Source organism: Zingiber officinale, chromosome 9B (genome assembly GCF_018446385.1).
Source record: "Zingiber officinale cultivar Zhangliang chromosome 9B, Zo_v1.1, whole genome shotgun sequence".
NCBI classification, from domain to species: Eukaryota; Viridiplantae; Streptophyta; class Magnoliopsida; order Zingiberales; family Zingiberaceae; genus Zingiber; species Zingiber officinale.
This window is the reverse complement of record NC_056003.1, coordinates 42,066,850-42,078,628: the sequence shown is the minus strand read 5'-3', so window position 1 is coordinate 42,078,628 and position 11,779 is coordinate 42,066,850. Positions and strand designations below refer to the sequence as shown.

The 11,779-nt window shown below is 35.1% G+C and overlaps 1 protein-coding gene across 5 annotated transcripts; it reads left to right on the top strand.

Annotated features, from left to right (window-relative positions):
• The first annotated feature begins 325 nt into the window (after window positions 1-325).
• LOC122023844 lies at window positions 326-6,020 on the top strand. Of its 5 annotated transcripts, none has more exons than XM_042582228.1 (7): window positions 326-644; window positions 736-752; window positions 828-926; window positions 996-1,057; window positions 1,150-2,838; window positions 4,760-4,898; window positions 5,006-6,020. In XM_042582228.1, exons 3-7 carry the CDS (start codon window positions 836-838, stop codon window positions 5,668-5,670), a joined length of 2,646 nt encoding a protein of 881 aa, XP_042438162.1. In that variant the 5' UTR covers window positions 326-644; window positions 736-752; window positions 828-835; the 3' UTR covers window positions 5,671-6,020. The 5 variants fall into 5 exon arrangements, with proteins under 5 accessions (XP_042438162.1, XP_042438158.1, XP_042438161.1 ...); XM_042582224.1 differs by having other exon boundaries at window positions 824-926; XM_042582227.1 differs by lacking the exon at window positions 736-752.
• Window positions 6,021-11,779: the final 5,759 nt, after the last annotated feature.

Sequence of the window (11,779 nt, the reverse complement as noted above, 5' to 3'; positions counted from 1 at the left end):
TTTTGTGATATAAAAATAAAATATGGTGCTTCTTTTAGAGTATCTTTTAATTTTTTTTTCTTTAATTTTTACTAACCTTTCTTCATTTTTGCACATAGTTTACTGTAATATGTTCCTTTTAAATATATATTTTGGCCAGCTTATCTTTTTATAATCTTATATCTTCAAAATGTTTTTTTAATTAAAATACAATCAAAGAAATTGTTAATTTGTTGAACCATTTTTTTTAATTTAATCTAATTTTCCACGTAATATTTTATTTATTTTTTTAGTATTTATTTCCATTTCATTATTTCTTATTTTTTAAAAACATTTTTTTAATTGTCGCGTCGAACAGCTTGCTCTCTCTCCCTCCCTCAGCGTCAGCGATTAATGGCTTCCAACTCCTCTCCTCTTCCCCTCTCCCTTCTCTCCTCGCCTCGAGTACTCAACTCCAGCTCCTTCACCGGAACCGCTTCTTCCGCCGGGCCGGCGTTCGGCTGGCGCTGTTCCAGATCGTCTCAATCGAGGTCGTCCGCTTGTCCCTTCTCCGTCCCTGGATCTGCGCTTTGACTGTAGATCTCGCGTTTTCTCTTCTCAAGGAATGGGGAATTCGGGGCGGGCCAATGTTTTCTGGACGGAAACTGGGTAGCTCGTTCCTAAAGGTGATCCATTTTACCCATTCCAGCACTCGTTTCCGTGTTTGCCTTTATTTGCATTGTCTGCACCGAACGATTTGTGAATCTTGTGGCGCAGGCGAGGGGTTACTGGAGGTATCTGGTGCTGTAGAATGCTTGTTCGGACTTTTCTTTGTTCCTTCTTTGAATGCTATTGTTTTATTTAGGCAGTCACCTAGATGGCTCCAAAGACTCGTAGTTTCCTTCATTTTTTGGAGTGGTCCAGGACGTCGCAGAAGAAATTGTTCCCTGATGAACAGGCTTCGATCGGTAATTCCATTTGCTTGCTTCTCCGAGGCAAAACTGCTTTCCTTATCCTCTTATCATTTTTCTTTGCAGAGGACAAAAGTCAGGACAAGATCGATGGCCATGATGATAAGCCAGTACCAAATGTTCCTCTGGTCAGTTAATACTGCTCATGTTGCTCATTGTTCTTTTTTTTTTGTTGTTGTTTCTTTTTTATGATTTTATAACTTCGCAATCTGTTTGACAGATTGATGAGGATGAGAAGCCAGGAGTATCTAGTGTAAGAGATATCAATGAGCATAGCTCTTCTTCTTCTTCAGTGGTTGTTGAAGAGGGAAGCAGGACTAAGGCTCCTGGAGTTGTTGCCAAGCTTATGGGTTTAGAGTGTATGCCCTCATCAGGCATTGTTTTGAGTGACTTGCATAACATTCAAGATAATCCTGGCCAAAATCAAAGAAATAATTCAAGTTATGTTATCTTGAAAGCTGGTGCTAACTCAAGAACACTAGATTTATGGTCCCAAAAGATGCCAGGCAGTCCAATTGAGAGGTTCCAGGTTGAAGCATTGCCTCCTAGACTAGTAAAATCTATCTCAGTTACACGCCACAAATTGCTATCGCCAGTTAAAAATCTTGGATTGGACTCTGTTAAGATTAGTGAACCAGAAGTTCAAAAGAAAACCAAGAGTAAAGTTCAGCCTTCTAAACCATCCCCAAGTCCTTCAGAAATTTGTGATTCAACAAAGATTATAGCTACTCCTCCAAAGCCATTGAAGGCCTTAGAATTTCCTGGAAGACGTATTCAGTCAGTTTCTTTGAAGTCTTCCAGATCACAAGCCTTATGCAGGAGAGACATTTCACAAAATGATAAATCTTTGCTATCAAAGGATGAATCGTTGAAATCCAGTCCAAAAGGCAAGAACAAATCAGTTTCACTTGCCATTCAAGCAAAGTTGAACGTCCAAACAAGAAAAGGCATAAGCCCAAGTACCAGCAACAAGTTTGCTTCACAGGAGGATAATGAATTTCACTCTGAGAAACCACTGAAATTTCAGTCTAGTAACCAAACACATACCCACAACAATGGGAATTCAGATGCTGATTCTCATAATGTACACCGACCAAACAAACAAGACTATCTTGTAACTAAAAGCAAGCTTGGCCAGAGACTATCAGTCTCTGATACAAGTGAGGGAAATGCACTTTCTAGAGATGGTTCTTCTAGAAATAAAAAATTAGTGAAGGATTGTGTAAGAAACAAAAAAGGACGGAACAACATGATTAAAGGTTCAGAGGTATCTCGTGTTGCCAAGGATCAATCCATGCCAAATTACAAGAAGGTGGTATTAGTAGAGAACAACAGATCATATTGCAAAAGATGTGATTCTGTTGATAATTTGCCACTAGACAAACAGAGAAAACATATTCGACATAATGTCGTTGTATCTGATCATTCAGGATGGACTAATGGTAATACAACACGTGATAGAGATGTTGTGTCATTTACATTCACATCCCCTTTAACAAAACTGCATGAATATTCACCTCATTATCGGAATGAGGGTGGAAAAGAGGGGAAAAAGAATGGTTACAGATTTTGTAGTTATTCTGGAAATTCAACAGATTCGGATGACAAAAATTTGTTGCCTTTCAACTTGAATGTGAAAGATGGTGATCATTTAGGCTTTATTTTGGAACAAAGATTGAAAGAATTAGCATCTATGGGTGGATCACCTATCTCAGTTAAAGATGCTGGTGTTGTTGCTCATCTCTCTGATTCAATAGATTCAGCTTCTACTTCCGATGCCCCTGGAGTTGCATATACTGATTACCAAAGTGAATCTTTCCTCCTATCTTTTGATGATGAAGTATGCAGCAGTGCCTCAAACTCCTCAGTGAATAATGTTTGGGTTCCTTGGAAAAGTGATAAGCTGCAGGTTTGGTGCCCTTATGCGTAATAATAATTTGTATTGATAATGCCATTCTACCCTTTTACTAACTTTTTTCTATAAAAATTAGTTCATTATTGATATGTACAGAAGATTTATTACCATATTGACCTTATAAAAACATATAACGTAACTTGCTTTTCAAAATTGAAGGGTATTTCCCTTATTTTCCTTCGTAGGCAACATATTATTCTTTATCAACAATGTTTTTACTATTTGGTCATTAAGCTACCTAATACCCTAGCTATGAGCATCATTAGTTGCACTAATGTCTCTGTATCTTGCTTTTAGTTTATTTTGCATCTGTTAGAAATAAAGACTTCTATTTCCTATTTGTAGTGCTATTGTTAAAAATGATAGGAACAGTAGGCAGCCTAATAATTATGTTTTGTTTATTCATTAGGCTCATATCCTATATATACATGGATTCTAATATTCTTTGGAATCAATAACAATATAATATGTTTCCTCTCCACTTGGTATTTGTATAAATTCTCTACTAGAGTTATAATTTTCTGTAACAAACACCGTAGGGGGGAGGCCACGAGTTTGATATGATGGCACGACCTCCCCTTTGTCCCCTCCATTATTGAAAATTTTAATTTTTATTATTCTTTTTCTCTCTCTCTTCCTACTGCCCACTCACTGCTTGAAACATCAATCCTCCTGTGTTCCTTTGTTCTTTTCCTTCCAATCTATCAGCTGATCTCTTTCCCACACCAAAATCCTTCACTCCTGATATACTAACCTGAGAGCAAATCAAAAGGCTTATTATGCCACAATTTACATGAAAGTATGATTTTGAGGCAACAAGGATATACTTATACTTCTCATGCATATCTTTACCAAGTGCCTTTGCGTGATATTGCTCTTGCCATATGAACTAGTGAATCCATATAGTAATCATGATAAGTTTCACTTACTAAGGTTTTTTTTTTATATAGACATAATGAACATATAACCTCAGCCTTAGTTCAACATGATGACCCAATATTCACTTTAGTAGCTCTCGTTGCTTCTGAACTCTGAGCTATAAGCAGATAGGCACTTACTAGCAAGCAAAGTAGCAAGTATATTAACTTGGCTTTCCTAGGTTTATATTTAGTTTTTGCAATTGAGTCAAGAATTGTGGGGATCGAGAGAGCTATAGGGTTGTTTTAGGCATTTCTGACATACTTTGAGTTGATTGACATAGGCAAAAGACTGTACATGTCTGCCAGATAGCCAAAAACTGCCACATGATCATAATGTAAATCCATAGGGTGGCATAATGGAGGGGCATGAAGAACTACTGTTGCTTCATTCACTTTGAATATGGAAAAGCTCAATATGTATGAAACTTTTATTAATCCTCAAAACTCTTTGTAAACTATGGTACTGAAGAATAGAAGTCTCATTCTTCAACTGGTTGTGGATAGTCATTGGATTTACATTCAAATCTGTGGTTCTTGTAAAATTTACAGTGGTGTATAGGTAAAATATAGATGGGGTGGACTACACTGATATGCTAATGAGATTTTATTTTGTCATATTTGCGTGTATTTCTGTGAAAGCATGCCTGCTCTCTGATGGGTGATTTCTTTGATCTCTTTACCACATGGGATGATCTTTTTTAGCAGACTTCACAACCTTTCATGTATTTCCTAAACCTTCCAAAATGATTGTGTTTAGAATAGATTCATTATTCTTAAAGATGCGGCATGGTTTCATTAAATTCCCTTTTTCGGCAGCATTGCAAGATTTTCAAAAGTAATTTTCATAGTGGTTAATGTTCTTGTCTCGTATTCCCCTTTGTATACAAATGAAACCTAATCTTGTTGCTGTTAGTAAGTTCCTTGATAAATTCTACAACAACAAGTTGCTTGATAAATCCTACAACTGATTGACTTTGTCATAACTGTTGAATCAGAAAAAGAAAAGGATCGGTTCCTACTGTAACATTGCAGATCAAAGTGAAATTGAGCATCAAGATGAGAGCCCCCATTCCATTCCAGACAACTCATTTTCAAATGAAAGCTGCTCCTCTGAGAGTTACCAAAATTCTGATGGTAATAACATATAGGTTCAGAAGTTAGATGAATCTTACCTGATTTCCCATGTATGGATGTGGTGCTCCCTCCCTAAAAACTAAAATACCTAAATGTTGAATTTTCAGGTACCAGGACCAATCCTTCTCATTATTCTTCTCTCTCCAAAGAAGCTGAGTTTGATTCCATGTACAAAACTGGGCCAGCGGAATCTGAAGTAGAATTATCTACATCATCATTACATAAACAAGCCATAGACTCAGACGAAGACCTAGCCTCAGAAATCAGCCGAATAGATAATGCTTACACTTGCTGGGATGAGCTGGATTATGTGAAGGAAATATTGAATAACTGGGAAATTATTTCAGATGATTCAATTCTCAGATACATGGACCAATCTAGTGAGATTCTTGATCTCCGTCTGTTTGAGAAGTTAGAAGAGAATCAAATCTCAGGTCATGTAGATGAAACACAGATAATGAAGAGGAAGATAATATTTGATGCTGTGAATGAATGCTTGTCTACTAAATGTAGTGTTTACTTCCGAGCTGGATTCCAAATGTGGGCAAAAGGTGTCATGTTTGTCAGGAAAGACTTGTCAGAGGAACTCTACAATGAGATATCAGGATGCGTCTGCGGCGAGGACTGGATGGTGGATGAGCTTGTGTATAAAGATATGAGTTCTCATCTAGGCAGGTGGATTGATTTCGAAATGGAAGCATTTGAAGCAGGAGTAGAGATTGAAAGGTGGTTGCTCGATACCTTGGTTGATGAATTTTTCAAGGAATTTTAGTTTTCCTTCAGTGTAAGTACGTTGGTGTAAATTTCTCTTTTACTCCTTCCAGCTGAATGTTGTATAATAGCAACAATATGATTCGTCGGGTCACTTAAAATCAGGAAAAACTATCATAGAACTATAGAAGAGGCTTTCACTTTGCATCCCATCAGAGCGGCGGTAAAAGAAATAAATCTTGAACGTCAATCCATCAACGACTGAGATCTATTTCTAATGGCAGTAAAAGCTCCTCCAAAAAGCACTGTGAAACCTTCTTTATATTAGTTTTTTCCCACCTTTAAAGACTTTAAAATGGATGTAAATGTTCTTCACAACTTAAGTTTTTTATTTTATTTTATTTTGTTTTAGATTTTGGCATTAGAGTCTTTATTTCCACTGTGAGACTGATTATATATATATGTATATATTATTGCAAAGAAAAATATTTGCCTTCGGAGTAAGTTTCTAATGTTTGAGCAAAGTAATGTCTATTGATATTGAGAAAGAAGCGTAGACCTTAAGCAGTGCATCTAAGGCTTCATAGTGATTAGAGCAGTCGATTTGAGGATGATACAAGTCATCTTCAATTGCAAAAATTTAATCCTAACAAAAGTTATTTAGGCCGTTAATTTTTATAATTTATTAAAAAACGTTTAAGTTATTTTACTTTTTTTTTAAAGTTAGTTGAATTTTATTAGAATAATTAGAGTTTTATAAAAAGTTTTTTTATTTTATATAATCTAGGTCAGGTTATTGTTGAGTTAATGGAGTTCGAACCGTTTACTATCAGAAACACATAATAGAGAATTTATTATCATTGAAAAGAAATTATCTTTTTAGGATCAATTAATACAAGTCCTATCAAAAAAGAAACACTGCACGAAATATAACGATTAGTGATGAAAATCAATGCATCGTCACTAAATCAACAACAGAAAATAATATTCTATCACTAAATTAGCAATGATAGCTAATTATCGTTAATCGGCCACTCAATATATTTAGTGATGGAAATGAAAATTCATCGCTAATTTAATGATGAAAATTAAAATGTCACTAAATTTAACAATGGAAATAAAAATCTATTGCTAATTTACTAAAAATTCTGTTGATAAATTAGCCCGGATTTTCATTTCTATCGCTAATTTAAAAAAAACCTCTTAAAATTGATTAAAAATCCTAAAATACATTATAAATCCAACAACATTCATCACAAAATAACATTCATTCAACATTTAAAAATAACATTAAAAAAAAACAAAACAACATTCACAGCATTCAACAAAACAACATTCAACTTACATTTAACAAAAAAAAAAAACATTCAAATACACTTATCCATCACAAAATAATCAAATAATTTTAGTTTCATCACACCACATGTTAAAAGACAAGTATTCTAATTACTTATTTGGCTTATTCCTTCTTAATATCTTATCCTGCAGCAACTACAATAAGATAGGTTTAACAAAAACAAGCACATGTATGATTTAAATTCAGTTAAATAAAAAACATGCATGATTTAAATTCAGTTAAATAAAAAACAATACGATAGGTTTAACACTATATTTTTTTATTTTGAAACAATATCATATATAAATCTAAAGTAAGTTATATATTAGTTGGATAACATGGATAATACAAAGGCAAAACAACTTATTAAAAAAAATATACAATTTGATAAACACAAGTTTAACATGTTTTAAAAAAATATATCTTAATAAGAGTTTGAAATACAATTAATCTTAAATCCAGGCTTTCAAGTACTCACTTTTTATCTACATTGCTCCTGAAAATATGTAATACAATTAGAGATGCATATAATATCAAAATTAATAAAATCATTTTACATGTTGTATGAGTGATAAATAAAAAAAATTAAATTGAAGGTCAACACATTTTAGAAAAACTATGTTATTATGAGCTACTTGTCAGTAGCATTAGGGTCTTGAGTCTCGTGTGAGTCAAAACCATGCGGCGTTAGAAAAGTAGGACTCATTAATAAAAAATGAGATATGAATTCTTGTATTTGCTGCTCTATTGCTATCTTGATCCAATCTTCCATCGACTGCTAATTGACTGAATCTTCCATCGACTACTCTAATGTTGTAACTCGATCCCTCAAATATTGATTTTCTTGTCTTAGCACTTTCACTTCAATATATGAACTAGGACGACCCTTAAGCCTATGAGTCATCACATGATCATATATAACTTTTGCTTGGGAGTCAATGTCGTATAGGACGCTCTTTTTTTCTTCCACCGATAATCTCATAATATATATCATTTATAGCATCCTATGATAGAGTATGTAACTACACTTTCTCAATAGCATAGTGATACGTCTGTGTGCCTCGACCAGTTATATCATCTTATATAAAATATTATTATTATTATTATCTGATATACAATTAATAAAGCTAGTCATTGTTAAATGTGAGTGCTAATAAAGTTTATATTCTTATATTTATGACCTTTGATCGAGCATCGATAAAAGTGTCATTCTTTTTTGATGTGTATTACGAAATACCTTCCAATAAGTGGGAGGTCTCTGTAAAGTATCTACCTGCACACATAATTTTTTTTTATAAATTAAAATAAGTTTATTAATAATTAAAAAATCTCTTATATAACTTTATTGTAAACTCACCATATCTATTGAATGTTCTATAATAGATCGTGATCCAATTGTATGCTTTGTGAATCCCATGCTTCAGCCAGCGAGCTCAATATTTCTATTATTTTTAGCAGTCAATGAATTTTGCTATCATTTTTCTACAACTATATTGTTCTTCTATGCATCCTAAATCTCAATTGGTTTATGATATGACCTTGTTTCTTCCTTCTCCACTTGTATAACAAGTCATTGTATAGTTTTTAACAATAATTGTTTCATATTCCTTTGAATTCTTATATAACTTTATTGTCCTTGCTCCCAAATATATTTTTCCTACATAATATTAAGAAAATTGATATAAAAGGATATTGTATTATACAATATCAATAATATTTAAATTACTTACCAAAATGTCTTGATAATAAAAATATTTAAGATCTTAATCTACATGCCTCCATATAGAGCCTTCTCACTGATGTATTTTAAATATTTTGGCTATGTAAGTAGATACACTATAACTATTGGTAGTAACTTCATGAAAAATACTTTCATTTTTCAAAATAATAAATAAAAAATTAGATGAATTTGAATTAATAATAACATTAATACTTACCATTTCCTAATAATTTTCAACATAATTTGGACATCGTGTACTACTGCAATATCTGACATGATTATACATTTATAAAATTACATTATAACACATACACATTCCAAATAAAAATAAAATAAGAACAATTAATGTCTTATATATATGGTAGAACTAGTGATATTTACATGTAAAAAACTATGGTAAAAAACACTCCACGGAGCAATCATTCCAGTGGAGGAGGCGGTAAAAAAGAGACAGGTTGCACAACAATCACTCCGGTCAGTAGGGTAGAGATTGATGACATCCGCTTAGATGAAACGGGAGTTGAGGGGTTAGCTCCGAGTGCTGGAGGAATAGAGGAGAAGCTCTCTCCTCGCTCGGACGATGGATGTGGAGCCAGTGCTTCAGAGGAAATTTGTTGTGCGGGGGTAGCCGATCGACGCCTCTTACATTGTTGACATTGAAGCAAGGTTCTCTGAAGGTGGTGGACTAAGAGGGAACGACCACGGGCAACAAAGAAGGTCGGGGCGGGGGGGGGGGGGGGGGGAGGGCATTTCCTCGATGTTTGTGGCCTCGTCACTTCCTACTATTGGTGTAATTGATCTCCAAGGTTTTAATGTCTGACAAATATATTTAAATGAGCTTGATTAAGGGAAGTCCTAGTCGCGGCTAGGCAAGGGTGAGAAGTCAATCGAGTGACTAATCCTAACTGTAGGGGATCGGTGGTCGGCTTGAAGGGGGATTGGATAGACGACACCACCAAATGCTCGCTTCTTTCTACACTTGTTAGCTTGCGCTGCGGATACAAAAACTAAAGCAATGAAAATAAACAAGTAAGAGCAAACGCTAACACAAATCCTTTACATGGTTCGGAGATTGCTTGCTCCTACTCCACGGCGTGTCCTTGAGGTGGACGAACACTTGATCCTTCGGTGGATCAATCCCCGACAATCTCTGGCTAGCTCTTACTCCTTCTCAGTGGAGTATAACCTCTCACAAGGTTCTCTTCCTCTTACAAGATGAACTTAGGTTTAGGAGGAAGAGAGTAGGCTTGGAAGCTTTGGGCAATGACAAGGAGTGATTCAACAATAATCAGTAACCTCCTTCAAGCCCCAAAGCTTCCTATAAATAAGAGGAGAGAGTTGATCATATCAACTCATCTCGGCACCAGTCGACTGGCAAAACCATTAGTCGACTGGTGCTACTGTTGGAGGTAGCCAACGGCTACTTTGCAGCACCAACGGTCATTTACCAATCGACTGATAAAATATGCAGTCGACTGGTGCACACTGACCGAACGAACAGAACCATTCTGTTCGCACCCAGTCGACTGGTGCACACTGACCGAACGAACAAAACCATTCTGTTCGCACCCAGTTGACTGCACCGGTCGACTGCACCAGTCGACTGCTAAAACATGCAGTCGACTGCTACAGTAACACTACAGTACTAGTACAGTAAAATCCTAAAACTAGGATTTTACTCCGAGTATAATTTCTCATGCATTCGTACCCTCACCCTTACGACTCATTTGACGCTTCCTTTACAGCTTTAACCTCTTGCCTTCAAGCCTACTTCCTTTGGCTCTCGTCCCTCGGATGCATTCAAGCCCGCGGCTCGTCCCCAATGCCATCTTTCGCGTATGCCTCGAAGTCGCTTCTCTCGGCCCTTATCCTCGCTGCCTTGTCCATGGTCCCTCGGATGCTTCATCCTTCACCGGACCCGAAGCCATCAACCTGAGTCGCATTTGTATCCTGCAAACCTGCATAACTCAAATATACATATCAAATACAAGGGTGAACCTAACTTAAACTCTTTGACACACACATCAAAACTATGATCGTACCGATCAAAACCTAGGTCGATTGCACCAACAATCTCCCTCTTTTTGATGTGTGGCAATATGTTTAAGTTAGACATAAATATCAACATGAAAATTAGAAGAAATATGTAAGAATGAAGCATAATACCCAAGCTCCCCCTTAACATATGCTCTCAACCATAATTTTCAAGTTTTGCACATAGTTGCACATAGTTAAGGTTTCTAACTTAAACCTTCACATTTCTCCTCCTTTGACACCATCAAAAATTGTACCAAACATGTACACATACTATTGTATCAATGTGGACTTAAAAATACCCAAAAATAGCTTTTGAAGGTGCTGGAAAATATCTACCAGTTGACTGCTATCTGTCGCAGTTGACTGGCACAAACCAACCTGAATTTTAGCATTTTAAAGCCAACTTCAGAAATACATAGAAAATTCTAGAAAAAACACAAAATCATGAAATTTTGAACACATATTTCTTATAATGTTCTTTAACAAGGAAAAATATGTTTTCATGAGAATTCATCATATTTTTGAGGTTTTGATAAAAACTCAAATACTTTGAAAAACATTCAAGTTTGTATCAAATTAAACCCTAGTTTTGAATTCATAAGTTTCAAAATGACTATCCACTGTAAATAAAACATAGAATTATTTTCAAAATATTTGAAATGTCCAACTATGATCTATGGGCAAGATGTCCATTAATTAAACATTTGCTTTCCCCATAGTTGGCTTATGATCACTAAAACTTGATATATTTCATAACTCATCAAAATGCCATAAGCATAAGTGAATTATTATCATTCTATCATCTCACATTTATGATTTGAAAATAGTGCAATTCATTGTGAGATAAAGGTAATCTCTACTTAGCCCTCTGGATCATGAATTTCTATCAAGGCTAACCAAATATTCTCCCCCTTAAGGTCTCAAGTCAACCATTTTTCAAGGATTTGAATTATGATTATTATGATTGACTTGCCCCAAAATCTTCTAACCCTTGAGAATTGATTTTGGTACCCAATAGAGATTCTTCTTAATTGGATTTACCAAATACTTCTTAGGAATCCATTTCCTATCTATGAT

Bases quoted from the DNA above. Each gene is read 5' to 3' on its own strand.
- LOC122023844 (XM_042582227.1), top strand. From the start codon at position 836: ATGGCTCCAAAGACTCGTAGTTTCCTTCATTTTTTGGAGTGGTCCAGG. The intron at 927-995 runs GTAATTCCATTT...TTTTCTTTGCAG, and splicing joins TGATGAACAGGCTTCGATCG to AGGACAAAAGTCAGGACAAG. The intron at 1,058-1,149 runs GTCAGTTAATAC...TCTGTTTGACAG, and splicing joins CAGTACCAAATGTTCCTCTG to ATTGATGAGGATGAGAAGCC.